Here is a 23,370-nt window from a genome sequence, read left to right as displayed (position 1 = left end):
AAGAATTTCTCAAAACTTGTCGGATACAATTGACTTGTCAGATATTTTATCCGACAAGTTCCTTCATGAAACGCCCTCTGAGCATCTCAGCCAAACAGAACCAAGGATTTTGCTGAAATTGTCAGAGACTGACAACTTGTCAGTGCTGACTAAATTTATGAAACACCCCCTGGACAGATATCTGTAGAGAAGCCTATCTGGCTCGCCTTCATGTGCGATTCTGCTCAGTTTTACCATACTCCCATACTAACATATCAGCTCAATTCAAGATAATTGCAGACATCGTTTACAGGGGAGTCACGTCCTCTGAACAGTAAATAAATTAATCTTCTTGCCAATCATGTGAACATGTCGTCTATCATTATCAAGATAAATTCCAGGGGGGCATTTCATTGAGCGTTTTGTCAGATATTTCATCTGACAAACTGTTAAAAGCTACAGAAATCCTTGCATCTGATTGGCTGAAAGCAAATTTGTCTGACAAAGTTGTCGGACAAAATGCTTCATGAAATGCCCCCCAGGTCTATTTGGATACTATCTGCCGCAGGCAACCACCTGCCATAGCAATATCTATTGCAAGAGAGAGAGAGAGAGAGGGAGGGAGAGAAGAAAAAAAAACAAGCAAACAAACAAAGGCCTTACCGTGCTCACACTTCAAGGTTCCATTTTTTTTCCTGGTGCCACTTCTGGGGTTAAAAAAAATAAAAATAAAAAGTGGGGGTCAAAATTGTGAAATCGCGGCATGTCCTCGAGGCTTGGAGGTGGGGTGGGGGCAGAGGTGAATGCAAGATAATGACCACCCCCGTTAGGAAGAGTTAGAAAAGTTAGAGTTAGAAAACTCCGATGAGTAGTTTTTACTTTTTACGAGCAAAGTAATAAAAACGTGATCCCTGATTAGTTACAGTTTTAAACGCACATTAAGTAAAAACCTCTGATCAATTTTTCCCCGACTTTTGTAACACATGGCGTCCCATACCCTACCACTGTACCGAGCTGAGTGTAGTCTTCTTTGCATGTCCCTACCTCAATTGACAATTCAACACTGAGTGCATGCATATCGCATACGTGCATGTGCGTACCGTGCATAATTACCCTCGTATATGGGGAGTATGGTTGTAAGAACACGTCAACCTACGCGAGAAAAGTGTACTCAGTTCAGCTCTACATCCAGCACAAACCCCTCTCGATCTCCGCGAAGTAAGAAAAGTGTTCGCGAAAGACAACCGCAAGAAGCTGAGCCTGAGCCAAATGATTCTTATACCGACGGTAGGATGTCAAAGGAAAACTTAGGAATCGTCTAATTACTCTAAGCAGCGCAACTGAAGAAGAATTATAACGACTTTCGAACCTACCCGTGATGTTTGCATGTTATGTCCGGATAAATAGTACGAGTGGGAAGTGCTGTCGTAACAGATGAGAGAGCCGCAGCTGGGAAATGCTCTGTGGAATTGCAATTGTTTCACGTGGAGCAAGTTGAGAGCGACAAGCAGTCTGAAATAATGCGACTCGTCATTACTTTTACTGAACGTAACCCGAGTTGATATGGCATCTAAAAATACCATAATTCGCTCCAGACTGAGACTGTCTGGCAGAGCGTACAGGCGCATTTACACCGTCCCCGTTATGGTGACATTTCTATGGACCACCTGTGTGTGTTTATGCGTAGTAGCACAGTTCCCCGTGGACCCCAGCCCAGCAACTCCGGGGGCAGAAAGCAACGGCAAGGGAGGAGGAGCGGTGTCGGCTTCTTCAGCCGCAGTAACTGACACAAGATCTTTTGAATACCCAGGTTGGTCGGGTATTAATATGGAAGCCTGTGCCTGATTAAGGGTCAGAGCTTAAGTTCAGTAAAGGTCTGAAAGTGTTCATATGAAAGTAGAACCTAAGTAAGCAAGCGCGCTGGAGGCCCAAAACCACTAGATCTATTTCGGCGCAATTGGTCAAAAATCGTGTCGCTTATGTTCCTTCTCACCTAGGAGAGATAAAAAGCTCTTTCAAAATGCTCCTGTGATTTTATGTGATGCCAAGGGACATATAGACAAAAACTGAAATCATTTCGAAGGCGAGATTGTACCACTATAATATAAAGCCATTGGTGGAGGGTTAAGTTCGGCCAACAGGCTGAAAAGTGCATGTCGCCAACGATGATTTTTTTATGTTTTCTCAACTTTGTGGGAAAATAGCATAAAGAAGAAGCTTACTCACAGTTTCAGGAAAGTAGCCGAACGTTCTATGCAAACCTAACACAACTTTATAAGCTTATCATTCTTTAACAACAAAATACCTGATGGAAATGTGTCGCCAGATCTGCTGAAACATACGTTACCATCTTTGTACTGCAAACTTGGTAGTGCTATTACAGTGAATACTACACAATTGTATTGCTTTTCTGACCAAAAGGGGTCTAAGTTTATGTTAAAAAATATTTCATCACTCAGCTTCAAAAGACATGCGACTGCTAATCTCGCAAATATGGATTTTAAAAAGGTAGATTTAAGAGAAGTAACATACGTTACCATCTTTGTAAAAAGTACGAAGGTGCATGGCTCTGAATGATTGTTCTAGAGTTGAGACTTATGGAGTAGATTGTCCTCATACCCATGGGTGGCAAAGCATTCATTATTATGTTGCTAACTTATACGATTTTATCCACAAGTGTAACATACGTGATGTAACTTACGTTACCACCAAATGACAGAAAGCTTAATTACACCATTAATTACCACCTAAATGTATATTTCTCGAATCTGTGCCGTCGATTTGAGGTCATGGGATAGCTCAGCAACCTCTTTTACTGGCATCTTGAGCATTGGCAGCGCGCAAAATACCTTTACATGATGTGTTGAAAAACTGAGTAAGTATTTGATTGTTGGAATTGTGTCGTTGTTTTTCATAGAATCATGCTTTACTTCTGTTTATTGTGTGTTTATTAAGTCAGTATATTCCACCGTAAAAATCCAGTAATTATTTTGCTGTACAGGCTTATTCTTTTGAAATAAATCACTCAATATGTTAAGTAACGTATGTTTCAAATTTTGGTAACGTAAGTTTCAAGATGTTGTCATGTTAATAACAGACAATCTATGGAAAAGCCCACTTAATCTGAGACAATTTAATTGTTGCAGTTATGATGTTGATGAATTTCTACGTCAAAACATATCAAATTCATTTACAGCTGTATGTTCTTGTTTGTTTGGAGGATGCAGTAAAAGGGGACATAATCATAGTATCTTTAAAAAAAAAATCGTTTGGTGGGCGTTGATGTTCAACTTGGTTTTAATGATGTCATATCAGGTATAACCAATGAATTTAACATTGTTTTAAGAAAATTCAATGAATAGCTAATAAAATTAGAGATTACACAAATCTCTACTTCAAAACTAGTGGACCAGGTCCCTGCATTAATGTAGTAACGTAAGTTTCTAGTTTTGGTAACGTAAGTTTTATCAATTCATGTCATTGAAAAAGGATATTTTAGAGAATGTGCGTGGATAAGAATAATATTCAATTGTTCTAGAACTATTGTTCAAGGAATTCTGTAGGGAAATACGTCTTTTCAATTATATTTATCTTTGGTTATCATAAACCAATATCATGACTTACTCCCTGACTATTTTTAACGGAGAAAATAAACTCAAATTTCTGTCGTAATGTCGTTGATGATCTCAAAGTGAAGAAAAACATTTTGAATGAAGAAAAGGCAACAAAAATACAGTGCATTAGAGAAATGCAGTTTCAACTATTACTGTTACTATCATAGATCAGGCCTACATGATAATAATAATGATTATGATAATAGTAATTATAGTAATAAATGTTTCAGTACACGTTTAAGACATTAACATTTTTTGTTCTTCCTTCTCGTTGAAGTTCATACAGTTGCAATGGGGAAGAGCAGTGCTAGGATTAAAACCCCATATTTAGGGTGTAGCTGTAATCAGAATGGCGAAAAAGCATATCTCTAAGCAAAGATTCAAGAAAAAAAAATTATGCCCGTCTCATAGTTAACAAAGAAAAGAAACAGAGTCACACATCTTTTTTTTTTTACTCTACCACATCAGGGTAATTATAGGGGAGGGGGTTCAGGGTCCCCCGCCCCTTTGCCAGCAGTCAAAATATAAACAAAAGGAAATAAAAAGAAAAAAATGAATCACGGACTGACCCTCCCCCGTTTGAAATAAAAAAAAAGCAAACATGAAATTGGGCTTGTATTGGCAGAATCGAATTGAGCTGAAGCCTTTTTTTTAATATTTCTTCAATTTTCTTTTCTTTCTTTTTTTTCTTGCTTGTCAGTCGATGAAAACCGGCAAAAGAAATGAAAAAAAAAACCAATGGCACGGGAGCTTTTTATTTTTCTGCCCGTCAGGAGATTAAAACTGGAAGTGTTCGACTTTTTCTAACTCCTGACCCCATTCCCCCACCCCATAAAAATCCTACTTATACGGGCCGGCATGCCTATAATCATTATCAGTACCTTTGTAATGCATGTATAGCAACTTGTCCTTTCACTTTTCTTTTTAAAGATTCAAAACATTTTTCCTGGAGACAATTTCAAGATACGGCAAGAATTATTAATACAAGACTTGTTATTCTTGTAATCCTTGTGGATTATACTGTTTTATGCATACATAGCAAGTGAAAATCGAGTACATCATTTTACTAATGACAATTTCATTCATCCTACCCAGTATTGTGCGAATGAAACTGGGTAATTTGACGTTATTTCATGAACCTCATTTTGCCATAGTCAACTTAGTAAAGTGGTCATTTATTTAGTTAACAAAGAACATTTCTCGGTTCTTCTTTCCCTATCTCTTGTTTACCAAGTTCAGACATTTTAAATACAAGCAATACGGCGTTATTGTTCATTATGAAGCACTTTAACAGAGTAATCATCTCGTTTCTGCCGTTTCTTGTTTCATACAAGTGTTAAAAATTTTGTGAATACTATTTTATTGCAACTGCTATTTTCAAACTGTTCCTGCATAGAGTAACTGTTGCGACAGCTGATGAGTCTACAAAGTTATGGATTCGAAACATATCTTTCAACAGCATGAAGATAACAAGTTACAAGACATCATATGAAGATAACAAGTCACAAGACATCAAGCATACGAAAACTTTCATTATGATAAAATTAAAGTGAAACCTACGTTACCCACCACTCGTTTTATATTACACGTACATCATGACAATATTTTCATCCGTTAAGGCACGAAACAGCATGTTCCCAACTCTTATCATTTCAATGCCATAAATTCATAAGTATGAAGCCAATTGTCTTCAAAATATCAACAGTTATGGATTACTGTTCTACTGAAGAGTTTATACGAGGACATGTTATAAAGTCTTGCAGTTTTACAACTATTTTAATTCTTATTTTTGAGAATTGTATCGCCATAATATTGCGACATCGTGTTATAATATTCGTTCACTTAGAGTTGAAGAGAAATTAGTGTAAGAATATATACAAAAACCAAAAAGAAAATATTCCAAAATTTGCTGCACATGTAGTAGTATTTTCTTTGTAACTTACGTTACATTAACGTGAAACATACGTTACGTGGAATCTAACGACTATATTTTTGCGCACATAGTTTCACATGTTTCATCGATGATACTCAAGAATTAGCTGGCAATTTGTGACTGATAAATTTTGAAAATAATTTCTGAAGAAAGTCTGACGTCAAATTATCGAGAAAACAAATTAACATTACCTGTCTAAGGTTTAACACAATAGGACATGCTGTGTTCAGTATAGCATACAGGTCATTTGCCATCCTTCCCATCTGCAGGCAGCATTTACAAACATGGCAGCCGATGGTATACTTCACATCTGACGCATAATTATCTCAATCATAGAATGTAGTCACCAATCTTAATGCATTTGAAATAGAATGACATGGTAACGTATGTTACATGATGAAATTTACGCCCCATGAAAGAAATTATCACACCTTTAAAATGAAGCAAAACTATGTGTTCATATTTTTCAACTACAAACTTGAATATTTGTCTCGTGGGTTGGTATAAAAATGAAACCTATTCTAACAACTTTAATTTTCCCATTTTGTGATTGTCCAATTGTGCCGAAATAGTGGTTTTGGGCCTGGAGCACTTCTGTTCTGTTTTTTTTTTTTTTGGAGGGGGGGGGGGGGTAGGGGGAGGAGGAGGGGGGCAAAATCTCGACAGGGGCACTTTTTGTCACTTGTGACGATGTGAGATCCTCAGGCTCGGCGAGGGAGCGAAGCGACCGAGCGGGGGGTGGGGTGTTGGAGGGGGGGGGGGGATACCCCCTCCAACAGTAGTAGTGCTTAGAGGGACTCTTTGTAAAAACAGAGTACAAAAGTGACGTTTATTCTAATTATAGAGCGTTTAAAAGCAAATTTTTAGGAAATTTAATATAGATCTAGTGGGGAAAAAAATCTGTGCGAAGGACTATGATAAATGTTAACATAATACGGGAGTACATTTATGTGACGGTGTGAGATCCTCAGCAGGGAGCAAAGCGACTGAGTGGAGGGAGGGTGTGGAAGGGGTATACCACCCTCCCACGGTAGGGACTTTTTGTAAAAACAGATTACCCTGGTACAAAAGTCGCGTTTATACTATATGTCTAGAGCATTTATAAAAGCAAATTTTTAGGAGATTAAACATAGTGGGAAAAAAATCAGTGCGAAGGACTATGATTATGTTAACATACGGGGGGTAAATTTATGTGACGGTGTGAGATCCTCGACGAGGGAGCGAAGCGACCGAGCAGGGGGGGGGGGGGGTGCGGGAGGGGGGATACCTTCCTCTTACGGTAGGGACTTTTTGTAAAAAGAGTACAAAAGTCGCATTTATAGAACATTTAAAAGCAAATTTCTAGGGAATTAAACATGAAGAAAAACGTACGATTATAACATATGGGGGTACTTATATGTGATGGTGTGAGATCCTCGGCGTGTACGCATGTGTGACTGAAAGTGCTTTATAAATGTGTAGTGATCATTTCGGTGCGCTTGCCACTGATCTCTGTAGAGATCAGTGGCATGCACTGCTTGAGTGTACCTCCAAAGCATTACCTTTTGAAGAGTGCAGCATGATAACCATGCAGAGAAATGTGGTCCACAGTGTGCAGATGATACATTAAATCTTTGTTTTCAGTTAGTTATGAATTGTGTATGTCAATATCGATACACGCTGTATATCACCAGTCAATAGCTAAATTGATTAAGATGTTACATAATGGCCCGAATTAATGAAGATGGGTTAAACTTAGACCATGGTACAAATTTAGACCATGGTCTAAAATAAGCATGAAAAAGCCGTACCTTTGACATGCGCGTACCGGCGTATCAATGCACGTTTGCTAATAGTACTACACATATGTAGATGTCTGTTGACTTTCTGTCAATCGTATTTACGCAGAAGAAATTTGCATAAACCATGGTTTAAACCATGGTTTCAATTGTACCATCTTTGTAAATTCGTGCCAGTGGGTCTCAAGTAATGAACGTATGAATTCACAGTCTGTGTGATCGTACTGTGTAGGATGGTGTTTCAACTGCGACTGGTACAGTCCTGTCGCAACTTCTATACAGTGACAGGGCTGTGTAAAGTTATCGATGGATCTACTCATTGTCTATAACTCTTTTGAACTGCATATTTGTGCATCATAATCGCAATTATAATACAGTATGAACTATTACCAAGACCACGCCAAGGATGATATGCATTTATCATATATATGTCGTGTCCTAGGCAAGGTATCGATGTAATGATTCTGTTGTGTTACATATCTTTCAGTGTTTTCCTTTGTTGTTGTTTGATTAATGTCAAGAAAGTGATGATGATCATCAAGTAGGAAAGCATCAGACAAGAGATGTCAAAATCACAGGGTACTGTGGCAGCTGTTTAGACTCTAACTGTCATGGATAGGCAGGAGTTGACTTTGTCATTATTGAGAAAAGTCAAATTATCATAGCCTTTAACCGGTAGTTCCATTGTATTTATTGCCACCAATGCATGAAAATGTGCTGGTAGTGGATTTAACAAAGAAACTGATTCGGTATGCAAAGTGCAAATATGAATATGTAAGATATGAATCCATTACATTTGGAAAATAGAGTGCATGGGCAAGGTTTCTTGTTGCCTTCTTCCTACTGACATTAAAATTAAATCACTGTAGACGTGCATTTTATGTGCCATTGACTCATGTGATAATTTATGTACACTGTAGGTTTTCTATATTTCATAATGACCTTGCAAGTTCACACACTCTTACATGTGTGTATTTTGTTTGAAGTCTCAAGGGTCCGGTGCTTACCAGTGATTGTTACCTCCTGTCTGTTAAAAAAGAATACTACAACGTAAATGGCGTGATTCTGATTTTCGTTAATTCATTTTTGTTTTCTTTTGCATCTGTTGGTGATTCCATAATTCTTTTTGTAGAGATTACCTCATCTACAATAATATATGTATTATGACTCCCTGCTGCTCTCTGTACCCTCTGGCATACAGAATGTACCACTGATGATGTTGCCTGTATTGAGGAACACAAAGAGAAAGACAGACTGGGCAAGGAGGCTATAATGCAGCTACATAAGCAGATGGATGATGATCGTGATGGCGAGGTGGAGCTGTCTGAGAGTGATGAGGTAGGCATCCTTTGCAGTGGGCATTGTGATAGTGTGTAGATGAAAGTTTATGAAGACAAACCTCATCTTGTCTTTTTTTCCTCTTTTTTTTTTTCTTCAGATGATCTGGCATCTATAAACCTCTCTTTTCTTTCTATATATTTCTCCCCCCCCCCCTTTTTTTTTTTTGGGGGGGGGGGGGCAATTTTTAAACATGTAAAGCAAATCAATCTAAAGTTTTCACCACCAGTTGCAAGTAGTCACAAATGTAGAAAACCTTTTCAGTATGCATCTGATTGACAAATATCCTTTCATCAGTGTACTAAATATATACACCAATTATTCAGTATTTCCAGTATGATAACTTGACTGTGATTTCATAGAGGCATCAATTTCAGTAAATACAGTGTTTACAGATCAAAAGTTGAATAGTTATTGGTGCACTGTCAACGTCTGTGTAAAGAGAAAGGCTCAAAATCACTCCTTGACCGATGCAGATTAGATTTCAGGCCATTTTGAGAATTTCAACATTTTTTTTTTTTTTTTTTTTTTTTTGGGGGGGGGCATTCAATGTTGATGAACAATTCATTTAAAAGGGGTAATGTCATAGATCTACAACTACAACTGCATTCTGGTTAATACATGTGTATGACTGCACTTAAGTGGATTAGGAACGGTCATACACACACATACAGTTGTACATCGGTCCACATATATACACAAAAACAGCCTTCTTCAGTATCTAAAACCTTACATGGAGATATGCCTGTCTGTAACCAGGTGCTGACCATGAGATTGCATCCCCAGTCTTTGTTTCAATCATTTCTTCTTTTTTTATTTTTTTTATTGTAATTGTAGTAGTGGGAGATTAAGGAATTGAAGCCAAGTTTATTTTGTGTAATCAGTATTTACTCACTGAACACACAGGGGTCGCATCTAACTTTTTTTTTGACTAGCCAGGCGGACTACTTAGAATCAATTTTGACACTGAAGCAATATTTTGGCTAACCAGACGGACTAGTTACTTCAGAATTTTATGATTTTTAGCTAGTCCGACGTGATTTTGGGTGGCCAATGGCCAGCGGACCATTGCCAATTTCGAACCCTGACACAACATTATTAAAAAATGATCCTTGTATGTGAAGTACATGGGAAAGTACAATAAAGACTTGATAAATATTGTGTATTCTATCATCCTTGCCACAAAATCACAAGTGTTGTAGATGGGATTGTGGAAACTTTCTTTGATTGGCAGATGAACTCTTCATTGCAATATGTAGTTCAGACTACCGTGGTAATGCATGGGGATGATAAGGATTTAAATAGATTGTTGTGATTTTAAGTCCTTTTTGTTCTTCTTTGTGTTTAAATTCTTCAGAAATGCACAAGGTGAACTTGGACAGATAAAACAAAAACAAGAACAATCCCAACCCAAAACCAGAACATGCATACACTGAATTTCAATTTCATTAGTAGTGTACTATTAATGTAGTCGGGGCATGACACATGAGACATTTTAGAAGATGCAGCCTTTATTTATTCATTTATTTGTACAATGCATTATGTAGATAATACATTTTTTTTTTTTTTTATAGTGACCAATACATTTCCATTGTGTAGTATTTCGTCTGTGTGGTCTTCAGATGCTAAACATTGGACAACATCTATATAGCAAATACCTGGAGTACAGTAAGTGTGAAGTGTTCCATTTCAGGTAACTTGAAGAGTCTTGCAGCATATGTACAGGAACTGACAAGTGTAAAGACTCCTTTATGTCTCTGGTCAATTTCTGCTGATCATGTGAGCCAAGCATTGACTTATTGATTGGCCTGAATTAGGCGGTGATGATGCTATTGCCCTGATTACATTATTAGAATTGTTATATGATAAGTAGGAATACTTTTTGTTTGTTACTTTCTCCTTCTAGACAGAATTTTCTTTATAATGTGATGTTCGTCTCAGCAGCCTGGAAAATGTTTGTCATTTTGTTTTGTTTTGTTTTTTCCTTTCTTTTTGGAGGGAATATACAATGTAGAAATGAATATTTTGTTGTAATTTCTCATCTGCCTTATCTTTGCTGCTTGATGAAATAGAATATCGAGGAAGCAAAAGAAGAGCAAAATGATATTGTTTTTGCTGAAGGTCATGGAAGTTCAGTAAATTACCCATAATTTAACAAGCCTGAACAACTCCTGGTCATATACTATGGATAGTTTGTACACATGACCCTCATATTACATTTGTACTACACACAGAAAAAGTGTGTTTGTGCAACTGGGTGGGTATCCTCCTGCACACGGTTGTGACTGCGTACAGTAGTTGTGATGGTTCAGGACATACAATTGTACAGTACACACACACAAAACAAGAAGAAAAAAAAAATACCCAAAATGGCTGGTGAGCCAAACTGTATCTCTTGAACCGTGTCAGAGTATCCTTTAGAGGCTACTGAACTGTACACCTATACTTTAGTTGGAAACATCCAAACCTTCTGATCAGTATTGAACCCAAGTTCTTGAATTCTTTTTTATACTACAACTAAGTCAGAACTGTAGAAGGCATTGGCTTTCAGGAGTCTATCACTTGGCTTGGAGCACATTTCAGATTTTGTGATTTTCAGATGACATATTTACTGCATTTGCCATGTGAGTAAAATATTTCACAATTTGGGACTTGTACAGTGGTAAAATAATTTGTAAGAGATTGAGTTTGTGATCACATTGATAGAATAAGAAGAACTACAATGTATTATCATTTTGCAGGAGAAAAGTTACTGATTTCACACCTTGGAGATGATATACTGTAAGACGCACTTGTGTTTATTCAAGGGATGCAATATTATTTTTGTGCATTGTTACACATTTCCTGAATATCGGTCGACTCACAAATTTGTGAAAAATAAAAGCGCCAGGAAATACATGGTATACAGTTATTGAGTTTATAAACAGATGCATAGTATGTTCATGTGTAGTCCATGCTAGCATGAGCATGTACTGCTGGTTTCAATTACTCACTGACCTGTTTGTTATGTTACAGTATAAGATGCTGGTAATTAAATTTCTGTGGAGACATTCTATGCCCAAATTACTTGTGTCTGCAGAAGTCTTTGTGTCTATGTAGTGGGTTTTTACATTGTAGTCCTCACAATGAACTACTGCACACTTGTAATCACAGTACAGTAACCTACAATGTACAGACAGCAACATGTACAATACGTGTACATGTTTTGACCAACTGAATATGTTTTTTCATTTTGGAGACTGCTGTTTATTTACCTTTTGTGAGATAAAATGCCATGGTCAAGTCTACTATAAAATGTTTCTTCAGTGAAGTTTGTTAAAATCAGGAAGGTCAATTTAGGGGAGCTGCAATAGATCCATTTATATTTTTTAATACCGGTAGTAAAGGTTTACTTTGCTTGTGCTGATTTTATGGATCTAATTTCCTTTTGTCCAGTACCTACAATGTAATACTCTGTCTTGTCTTACAAAACAGCACTTAATAGACATAGGATTAGGAATACGAGGAGGGATTAAGAGTTACGCAAGAGTGGACATTTGAGAAGAATTTTGGACAGTGGTGATTTCCAGGGTTATAATAATCGATGTTTAAAACATGAGATATGAGCAAATGTGGAGAGTCACATACAGTACCAATGGAAAATCTTTGCCTATTAAAGTAGTTGGCACAGTCCTAGATTGTCCATGCACAATCATGTTTGCAGGAGTTTGTTATAGAAGTAACAGATGTGTGTACACTGTGTTGCATTTCATGTGACCAGTGAAATTCCTTTTTCATTAATTGTTGCAATATTGATCATAACACAACTACCAGAGTTGAGATTGCCTTGTGTGCCAGAATGCATTTCATTCATGGGGTTGAGAAAGAAAGAATACTTCTATTCACATACCAATTAACAAAGAGTTCCATCTTACTTTCCAGTACTTTCAATATTTCTGAGTAGTTCTATTTTGTTCACTTCTTCTTACAGTATAGATTCTGCTGGAGAATATTTCATGTGCAAGATGCCACATTTCTGTCAGATATTCTTTGATTTTGTAAAATGAATAGAAGGTACAACATTGTAGTTTATGTATGAACTTATGGTGTGTGAACATCAACTGTACCTCAATTTCTGTATTTTTCTTCCAGAATACCACATCTAGGATATTTTGTCAAAGATGGGAAATTAGCTAGAAATGTTGCTTACAAATGCTTGGTTTGCCTGATTTGCATATGTGTGTACATTTAATATGTTTACCTCCCCACACAGACACAGACGCTTTACAATTGTACATTGCATAATGCAAACCAAAAAGAACATCTGAACTCAGTCAACAAGTAATTCACTTTTTAAGAGAAGAGAAAAAATACTGATAACTACTGAAAAACCAAAAACATTTGTGGCATGAAATTTTTACGAATTGGAGCCAATGGTCTTTTTTGTGCTATGAGACTTTTGAGAATAAATATTGCAACTAGAATTCCATGTATAGTGTAGTGCATTTTACTTTTGCGAATCTTGGCTCCTTGCAAAATTTGCAAAAGTTTCAGGCCCGCAAAAATTTCTGGTTTTACTGTACCAGAGGTTAAGAAAAGAAAAATTGCTATAAGCCACATTATGTATGAAGATGGATAGTCATGTACAGATCATTGCAGCCTGTATAGGTGGTACATTAACAATTGAGAAACATTCTAGTTACTGGCATCATTTGATCTGATAATAAAAGAGAGCAAGAGCTGTAAGTCTATCAGTCATGCTGGGGTAGATTGGTTTACAGAAGAAGGAAGTACATTTGTAACCGTGCTGTGTGGAAGTTCTTCAGAGATACTAGCTTTGCTGCCACTCAATCCTTTGACTGTCAAGACAAATTATACTTTGTCACAAGATGAAATCTTGTGGGTAGTGTGGAAAATTAGCAACTTGGCTCTGCAAAGCATGTAATACTAAATTCACATACAAAAAATTTGTGATTCATATTGACATCCCAGTTGCAAGGTAAGTAATGCCAATGACTGTTACTGTAGGCAAAACCAACCAACCAGCCAACCAACCAACAGCAAAGTAACTACTGTAACTAACTAACTAACTAACTAACTAACTAACTAACTAACTAACTAGATAACTAAATAAATACATAAATAAAAGAATTAAAAAAAAAATTCTGATCTTGGATATATAGTGCTCCATGGCTTTTCTATTTTTATGAGCTGGTTAAGCATTAAACAAATCTTGAAAATAAATTTAGAAAAAAAAAGATTAATTACCATTTTATATGATTTTTTGATGAGTTTTGAAAAGCCTACATTCTCAGTCCAACATTATTGCATTAACTCATACATGCTTCTTTTACTGTATAAGCTGTTATTTTTGCGAGGGTTTAATTTTTGCGAATCACAGTTGGATTCTGAATTTGACTTCGCGCACTTGGGTTATAGTGCTTTTATGGTAGCGTTGGCGTCAGTTCACAAGAACAACATCTTGCAAAAATGTCTATGACCTCCTCATTCGGGAAAATATCTGTACGCAAAAATATAACAGTGTGATATGAATTATCTGAAAGTTTACGGGCATAGGTATGTAGTGTTATAGTTGTATGTACCTGTAGGCAAATATTGCAGTTTCATCAAACTTCTGGCAGAAAAGTTGTTCAGTACATACCTACAGTATGAAAGAGTATCGTGAGCAATCGTACTGTTCCAGTCAAAATTTAGCCATTTTAATTTGAAGCACAGATCCATGCCCAAAGTCTGTCTCGGCTTCAACTGAATTATAAAAGGGACTGTACATGAAATGGAGTCACACTCTGCATGCTATGTGTTTTGCTTCTCAAGTATTAAAGTACAGGGAGGACTGCGACTCACATAAACTGTTGATCAAATCCAAGGCTTTTCCTATATGCCTGGCTTGAGTTGCTTCACTTGCATTGGTTGTTATCTGATAGTGTTTGTTCTTGTCTGAAACACAATCTCTACATATCATGTATACTTCCTTTCACATTGGAGACTCTTGTCAATTCTGCGCACAGGCACTTCTTGCTGATTATATTCTTGTTCAGTGTGTTTAGTCTCTTCACAGTCTTCACGGCTGGCATAACATTGCAATACATACATGTACCCACTCTACAAGTGACTGTTTATGAAAGTATTGTCACAAGTGTAACACTTGTTGATATTCTCTTGGGAGGCAGATTAAGATGAAGGTGTTGTCAAGGACATCTTACTGTACAAAGTAAAATGTGTGAGAAATCTAAATATTGAGCAAGGGATTATTCCGCCAAACTTCAGAGAGTGAATCTGTTCATTTCTGTAGTACATTCCCTCTCCTTTGCGTTCTTTTTTTTTTCCATTCTTTGTTATTTTTTTCTTTTTATTAAGTCCACCTAAGTTTGTTCTGTCACTCCCTAATTTAACATGAATGCTTCAAATAGTTCTTTTGCAGGGCACACTGAAAACACACCTTGTTATAAAATTTCAAATCCAATGTATCCAACGAAGTATTGATTTCTGTATTTGATAGCACAATGAGCCTAGTGAAGCAGAGTATGCCCCTATGTACAATGTACATTGTACTTGTACCCGTAGATTTAATAAAACTACACACGTATATGTTGTAGTTCCATAACATTACTGGACCTTCATGTACATTGTAGAAGTCCAGCATTTGCTGGAATATTGTATTCTGAACTTACATTTCAGTCTCTCACAAATTCATCTAAAAATTTGTAGATGTATTTTCATGAAATAAATATTATATCAAACAAACAAACAAACAAAAACATGCCTTTTCACTTTACACAGGTAGATGGTTCCTGGTATTGGCACAGTGTGTGTCAAAGTTTAGTGTTTTCCATCTAGATAGTAGTATGACACAGTCACAAACAAACACTTTAAAAGATATCCCTAAAAGAAAACAAAATTTAAAGATTCTGGCATGACAGCCAATGTTGGGGCATACACTGTATGCATGAATAAGGGTGACAGGGCCTGCAGTGGTTGAGGCTGAGTGTCAGGAATCGCGCAGAGCTGTTGCTGCATGGTTCTGCCATCTTCAGCAAAGTGTTCCTCACTGCAAAGCCCATTTCATGCTCTCTGAGTTTGTCAGAGCCTTGTACCATGTTAGTAGAACATGCATTCCTTCTTTCTCAGTGTGAACGAGTCATCAAGACATGTTTCCCGAAGGGTGGCTCTATCCACATTCATTGTCTTCAGTTCATCGTTAATGACCAGTGGTCCTTCAGGTAGCGCAGATGTCTTGTCCCCACAGCCAGTCCTGATTTTGCCACTGCCACAACATTGCTCAAATGAAGATTTTTTGTTCTGATTTCCAAATACAATTTGCAAATTGTACATTATCATTCACATGCTCCTTGTGTGTTAACTACGAATTTGTATTTAAAGTAACCATGCTACTTTTGTTCTTGACCTGTGCTGTATAGTTTCTGAGAGATGAACTGAAATATGTGGACGACTTTGAGAGGCACACTCAACTTCATGGGAACGACAAAGAGATTAGCGTTGAGGATTTGTGGAAGACGTGGAAATACTCTGAAGGTTCGTACATGACATTCATAGAAACCTTGGTACACAGATTTGGGTACCAGAATGCATAAAGCACATTGTAAAGAGTGATCTGAATTATCAGATCGCATTTTAGGATTTTGTGCAGATTCAGTGAATTCCAATGAAAAGTGAAAACCAAATCCATCATTCCATATCACTTATCAGTGAAAACCAAATTCATCTGATCTTGTGTTCTTAATAAAATATGGAGTGAAATTGGAAGGTTGTAAGTTTTAACTTAAACAGTTTTCTGCAAAGCTACAGTAGATGGGTTCAAGTAGAACAAAGTCAACAGAGGTTCTGCCTGCAAGAATGACTAAATTCTTTACTACAAGTTATCATGCTATAAAGGGAAGAGTATGGATTTGAATATATATTCTAATTAGCAATGAACTCAGTTTGCTGGTTGAGCAGAAACAACAGATGTCTGGGAATATTGTCTAGTTTATCATGATCAATAATCCTGCCATATGGAAGTGACTAGACGATAAATCTGAATTATGCATTCCAGAACAACCAGCAAACTTGAATTCATTGCCATTTCAGTGTACTCAAGTCCATTAAGTAGCAGCAGTGCAGTCATCATTTATATTACTTGGCTTGTAAGCTAGACATGACAAGTCAACTGGATTGTGGTATTAGGTTGGCTGCTTGATTGCTTGTACCTTTAAAGAAAACCTTGCAAAGAGCTCATAAGCAGTATTACAAAAAATATTTCATATTTTCTGCTCGTTATTTTTATACACGTAGTTACTTAACCTCTCCAAATTTTCTAGACTTTTTCATACAATTAGCCTATGGAAAGTGACCACAATTGTTGTAGATCTCATAAAAGTATTATAAATAAAAGTTGACAATTCCTCTGTCCAAAAGAAACAGCATATTAAAGAATTAACCAGTGTTGGCAAAGGGCATGACATGCTGTTGGTTTCTATGCTATGACAAAGCTGCTGTTTTTCTCAGATGAAAATTACATCATCTTCACCGTGAATGCCTTTGTAGCATGACTTTTTTTCAAGTCAATGAGTCCCTTCAAAAAAATTGTCATGGAACAACTTGCTCATGTAACCTTCTTTAAATCAGAGTACAAGCATTTGCAAATAGAAACATTTTCTTAATAGGCGTTTTCACATCAGCCCGATGTTTCGAAATAGCGCGCTATTTTCTGACTTGGGAAATTAACCCGATCACAAAATAATGGGCTATTTGATAGTGTGAATACAAATTAGCGCGCTGATTGATCGAGAAAATTTCTCGAGTCCAACTCGGGAAATTTCCGAAATAGCAGTATAATTAATGCGAACTATCGCTATTTGATAATGTTCGGGCTGATGTTAATAGGAAATGAAATAGCACGCTAATTTGCAATTACGAAAAATATCTCGAGCTTGGATATTTTTCGGGCTGATGTGAAAACGCCTACTGCTTATTGGAGGTACTGTGAAAGTCTTTAAAAAAAAAAATAGCTACAAAGAAATGCACCAGAATGCATGCCAAACAAGAAAGAAAAAATGTTTATTGTACAGATGTTGTGCTATCGGGCTTCATATATAATCTGAATGTAGAATTACTCAGTATGACTGGAGAATATAAACAAGTCTAATCATCAAGTTATCATTAAGTAAAATGTAGGATACTTTGATGCATCATGTGACTCATCGACATATAATTATTCAGCCTTTCAATCTGTAGGACCAAAAATATTGGTACATGCATTGCATTGCATTGTATTGTATTGTCAATATGAATGTACTGTCACTTGTCAAATGATCCTCATCCTGTTAAATGCATGAAAGGATAAACTAGCTTTTTCCATGCAAGTTGTACATACTTATATTATAGGAGAAATTGTTCATGCACATCTGTTTAATAACAAAAAGTCATGATTCATTATTCTTTCTTGGTATCTGGCCAAGATATACTATGATTATGCCAAAATTTTGTAGGAAGGGTATAATTAATTACATGCAGAGAACAACAGTGTTGAAAGGTCAATGATACACTGTTAAGATCAAATATCACTGTAATTTGGGGGTGGGGGAATGAACACCAACTAAGAATAACCAGTGGTTATGTAATTTAATGGAAGAGTATAAAAAATGTTAAGTAAATAGGTCATTATTTGAATACACATGACAGTAGTGACAGGTCAAGGGTCAGTAAAGTTTGGCTTACCAACTTATACAACTGTATATTTGTATAAACTGAGGTAATAATATTTCTCATTTTCGCTGATCTACTGATTTCATTCAAAACAAAGTTATCTCTCAAATTTTCCATTAATAACCACTTCCTCAGTGGCAGCTTTATTTATGACACATCTGCACCCCCACCCAAGCTCATTGATGCTACTGTGCTCCCATCTACACATCACAATGTAAAGATCAATTCAGTGTGATTTATACCTGCAGATTTTTTTTTTCTTTCATTTGTTGTCTGTCCTACCAGGATATCTTACAAATTGTCTCCTTGTACCAACACATTGAATGTCTTGATGGTTGCTTTCTGATGTTCTGCATGATGTAGCAGAACAATTCATATCATGTTCATGATAAGATTCTTAATGTTGTTTGTTTTAAACAAGTCAGATAAATGATACTGAATATCTAAGACAACATGGATCAGTGGAGAAGTCAACCAGTGATAATGAATTAAAAATACTTACTAACAAGGACTTTTGGCAAGGTTGAGATGATAGAAATTCATATAGCAGTTCATATGAGAAATTATAGAGAGGAAATCATCTTTTCTAAAGGCTAAAATGTACACAAATATAGAATTAGAATAAGTCAATTTCCTTGACTCCAAAGAAAGTGCTCCTTCAAGTTCAAATTGACTTGAATAATATTTGTAAAAATCAAGAAATAGAACAATGGAAGTTCCATGGAAAAAAGAAATCTTACCACAAATCTTAAATGTGTACCATTTACTGCAGATGTTTAAAATGTGTGGGGTTTTCTTTGTGGTTTTTTTTTGAGGGGGGGGGGGTTGTTAGAAACATTGATATTAGTGACAAGCACATACGGTATTTATATGTGTATTCGAGAAGGCAACAATGTCATGGCCTCACAACTTTTCCATTGGTTGAAAGAATTTGACTTGAAAGTATTAAAAGTCATTCTTTTTATGACTGTAACCCCCGTTAAACCATTACAAAGTCATCACCAAAATTACCATTAACTCACAAGTGTCTCTAGATGAATTCATTTCTAGCAAAGAATGTCCCTGAGGATTTTTTTACTTGTAAATAGGAGACTTGTGAGGCCATGATATCATCATCTTGGTCAATTTGTGTATCACTTCAACCAACATCACTGCATTAAAAAAAAAAAAAGTTGAAAATTATAGAAGGTTTGTATATCATGTCTTAGTTTTATGAAAGTTACACAGTTCTGTTTGAGTTTACTCTCTTTATCAAAGTCAACTTGCACACGAAATGCCAAATTACATAAACTTGAACGCACTCTAGTTCATGTCAAAAACTATAGACAGGATATGAAAATATTCTTGTCGATACATTATGATGTCATGTTTGTGGAGTTCCATTCTTCTATTCCTTTTTTCAGGTAGCATCTGTTTACCTAATTTAAGATTCTGATAGTAGTCAAACATAAAATGGCAATGATAAAAAATAACCCTACAATTCTACAGTGGTAGGGCATGCTCTGTCATCACAATAGCATGTCTTCTTGAGCAGAAAACTAAAGCTAAAGAGTATAATTTGTACATGCCAAGTTACTGAAGAAAGTCTGGATGGAGAACTATGGTATGTTATTTCATACTGTGAGTGATTCTTCGAGGGAGCAAGCTCTGTGCACACAAGTGTTGATTCTTAGGTGTACGTGTCAGCATCTAATAGCAAGACAAAATGTTGAGAGAACCAATGCGTAGTTCACACGTGTCCATTAAGGGGCGATGGGATAATTGCTCTTTACCGGTTATTATTTGACAATGATAGTCTGCATTCAGACCCTAATTTTGTCACAGAAAGGAAAACTTTGCTATCTTTTTTTAATCTGTTTAATTTGGCCAGTTGCATTGCTTGCTATAATAGCCATGTCACAGTAACAATAATGATACATACTTTTTCTGTTTTTACTTGAAAGACAATGTGGCCTTTATTTCCCACATTGTATGTGAATATAAACTTTTATCATTTGTACTTACAATGTAGTTGCAAAATTGTGAGTATGGTAGGGTTTTGATTAGATTGTACTGAAGTCATAAGTGGTTCTTTTTTGGCCAGCAGGGAATAAGTTGTCTCATAACTGTTCATGAATACAGAAAAAGTGGACCTTTCCATGTGGTGATTTCTTTTCCACACATGGACTAATACAAGACAAAACTCAAAACTTTATGAAGTGAAGAACCCTGTTTGAAATTTGGTCATGATTTCTTGTAAAATTTTAGGTGCATTTCATTTATGTGGCAGTAAAATTTTATCTAGTTATTTTCTGTCTTGAAACTTGGTGAAGGAATCTGTGGGAGTAAGATTCCTCTGTGTCTCAGGTGTTCATTAGCAATTCATTTGATAAAATTTGTGTCAATAAAATATTCTGCAAAGCTGTAGAATAGCCAGGCATGTCCTCTGGTGTAGAGAAACACTGTCCTCAACCAGGGGCATACATAATGCAATCAAGAAATCTCAGTGGCTTAGATAATGCAATAAAGATAATTCACCAATTGGATCTGTCTTGCATGAGGAATGGAGATTGCTAAATGGAATTAATCCTATCTGTGTTCATTTGTCCCTGAGGTCACTGATGTGGGGTAGCAAAGCATCTTTGTGGCTTTCAATAGTGCAGCGAATTGCATGAACATGCTGTAGACAGACCTGTATGCAGAGAGAATCTGTATTTATCAATGTATGTTGAACTACAAATATGCACCAAGTGCACATAGATGTACATGTAAACAAACATTCCTGCATAGATTGTTCATTCACTTTGTGAGAAGTGATAACAACTTTGCATAGATTCTTTGTAGTGTCATATCGTATATATCTTGATGCCAGGGATAGCTCAAAACACTAGATACTGTTAAACCAGAAACCTTTGCAGTGCTCACGAGACTTTCCTGAATTGGAGCGGATGATCTTTTTTGCAAAGTGCCACTGGCATTCAGTGCATTGTCTGGACAAAAACTTGTGTGCATTTTTATGTCTCCGCCACGAAGTGGCATTATACATGTATGTTTCTCAAATCTTGGCTTCTCACAAATTCCTAGAATTTCATGCATGCGAAAATTTCTTGTTTTGTAGCATGTACAAGTAATCATATTTACAGCTGACAGCCACAGAAGCATTGAAATCATAAACCTAACATTTCATTTTGTATAATTTGTCTTTCACAATTTTTCTTCATTCTGAAGCACAATGAGTTGCATGTGTAATGCTTTCATGTCAAAAGCTGGAACTGTTATGAGGGGACTGCAGAAAGTGATATCTGAGATGAGTGGATTAACAGAGGGATGGATTAATAACTGAAGCATAATGCCACATGTATCTTTCTAAATAGAGGCATAAAACAACACCAGTGTTCAAAAGGAAATATTAACCCACTGAGGATGAGTCTCGAGTATACTCAGGCAGGCATCGGGGCAGGTGTCTATGGGAAATGCGTGTTGTAGCAAAATCAGACCGTCCTCAATGGATTAAGGCTTTGAAAAGGATATTGACTTCAACCAAAATTCTGTCAGTTCAAATATTTGACATTTCATTTTTCATGGTTTAAAAAAAAAAGACTAAACCAGCATTCCATGTTTTTGTTGATGTTGTTTTTATTTGTGTTTGTGTTTGTGGTTTCTAGCAAGTTTTGATGATTTTATTTCAATCCTTGTAGTTGACACTGTCAAGGCACACATGGGAATGTTGATAGGTTGCACTCAGCCACAACTTTTCCACCTTATCAATGTGTAACTTTGTATTTTTGTCATTAAGTTCATCCATACCCATTGCATTTCAGTGTATAACTGGACTGTGGACAGGACATCCAAGTGGTTGGAGGAGACAGTGGAACTTCCTCAGTATGCTGAGCGGTTCCAGAACAACGGCATTGAGGGATCTGCACTTCCAAGGTACAGTGTATACACAGACACACTAACCCCAGGTGCGAGCTACAATCCCAGCTTACAGGGTGTATTCAAATCTTAGTAAAAAAAAAATATACACTGTATGTATATTTATACAGAGATATAAGTACTAGCAGTATACCTACATTTTTTACCACCCCCCACTTTTTTTATTCTTTTTCTTTCTTTTTTTTTAATGGGGGGGGGGGGGATGATCTTTTTTCACCTTTTTTTTTTTTTCAATGGCAAACCGCTTTGAGAGTGAGACTCCAGATTACATAGGAATTGGGATTCCGAACTTGGGAGCTTTTGTAAGAAAACTAATCATCTTTTTTTTTTCTTTATTTTTATGTCTTTTCATATTAGAAAAAAACAGTAAAGAAGTGGGAATGTTGCTCTGAGAAAAAAACACACAACAACAACAATGTACATTTGATTGCTGTCTGAAAATTGCTTTTTATGTGGGGAGATATCAAAATACGTAGCAAATGGTATGGTCATTGACATGACTAGAAATATAGACAAATGGAAAAACTAGAAAACATCTTCATTGGATGATCTAGTCATCATCACTGTAGTAAATCCTGAAGGAGACTTCCCACTATTAAAACGAAGCAAAGTTTCCACACAGACAAGAGCAATAAGCATCACTATTGCTCAATGGAAGTTTTTGTGACGTGATGTATACAATGTATATTATAAAGATAGTTAGGACTGCCTGCATGAATGGAAATCCAACATTGGTCAGTATTGCTAATGCGAATGACTTTTTAAAAATTTTTGTCATGTAAAGAAAAAGAGCAATACATGTAATACTCAAACTGGATGTCATTGGTTCCAGTGTATGTTGCTGGCCAGGGTAGGTATGTTATTTTGCGTGATTCATTTTTCACACCAAATGGCTCATAAACATGTTTGCAGGTTCTTGAATTTGTGCAATTGTCAACCCATTCAAAATGTGAAGATGAAATTGTGCAGATACTTTTGCAGGTTTTAGAATTTGTGCAAGCCCAAAGTAGAGTGAAATAAGTGAAGATTAATGTCCGCATTTACAGATGAATATGATTCTGCAATTTGAAACAAACAAAATGACACAGAGAAAATCTCAACTGAAGAT

At 36.4% G+C, this 23,370-nt stretch overlaps 1 protein-coding gene across 1 annotated transcript in view; it reads left to right on the top strand.

Moving 5' to 3' along the window:
• Positions 1-1,140: 1,140 nt before the first annotated feature.
• The window catches only part of LOC139709884 (stromal interaction molecule 2-like), an 82,364-nt gene continuing 60,134 nt past the window's right edge, over positions 1,141-23,370 (top strand). Inside the window, exons 1-4 of the mRNA XM_071621838.1 lie at positions 1,141-1,789; positions 8,506-8,642; positions 16,061-16,175; positions 22,148-22,259. Of these exons, the coding sequence (XP_071477939.1) occupies positions 1,543-1,789; positions 8,506-8,642; positions 16,061-16,175; positions 22,148-22,259 (611 nt within the window). The 5' untranslated portion in view covers positions 1,141-1,542. The remainder of the gene's footprint in view (positions 1,790-8,505; positions 8,643-16,060; positions 16,176-22,147; positions 22,260-23,370) is intronic.

The sequence above is a fragment of the Diadema antillarum genome, unplaced genomic scaffold, assembly GCF_040938485.1.
Source record: "Diadema antillarum isolate AM-2024a unplaced genomic scaffold, OU_Dant_1.0 seq00001477_RagTag, whole genome shotgun sequence".
Lineage (NCBI taxonomy): Eukaryota > Metazoa > Echinodermata > Echinoidea > Diadematoida > Diadematidae > Diadema > Diadema antillarum.
This window is presented reverse-complemented; position numbering and strand designations above follow the sequence as displayed.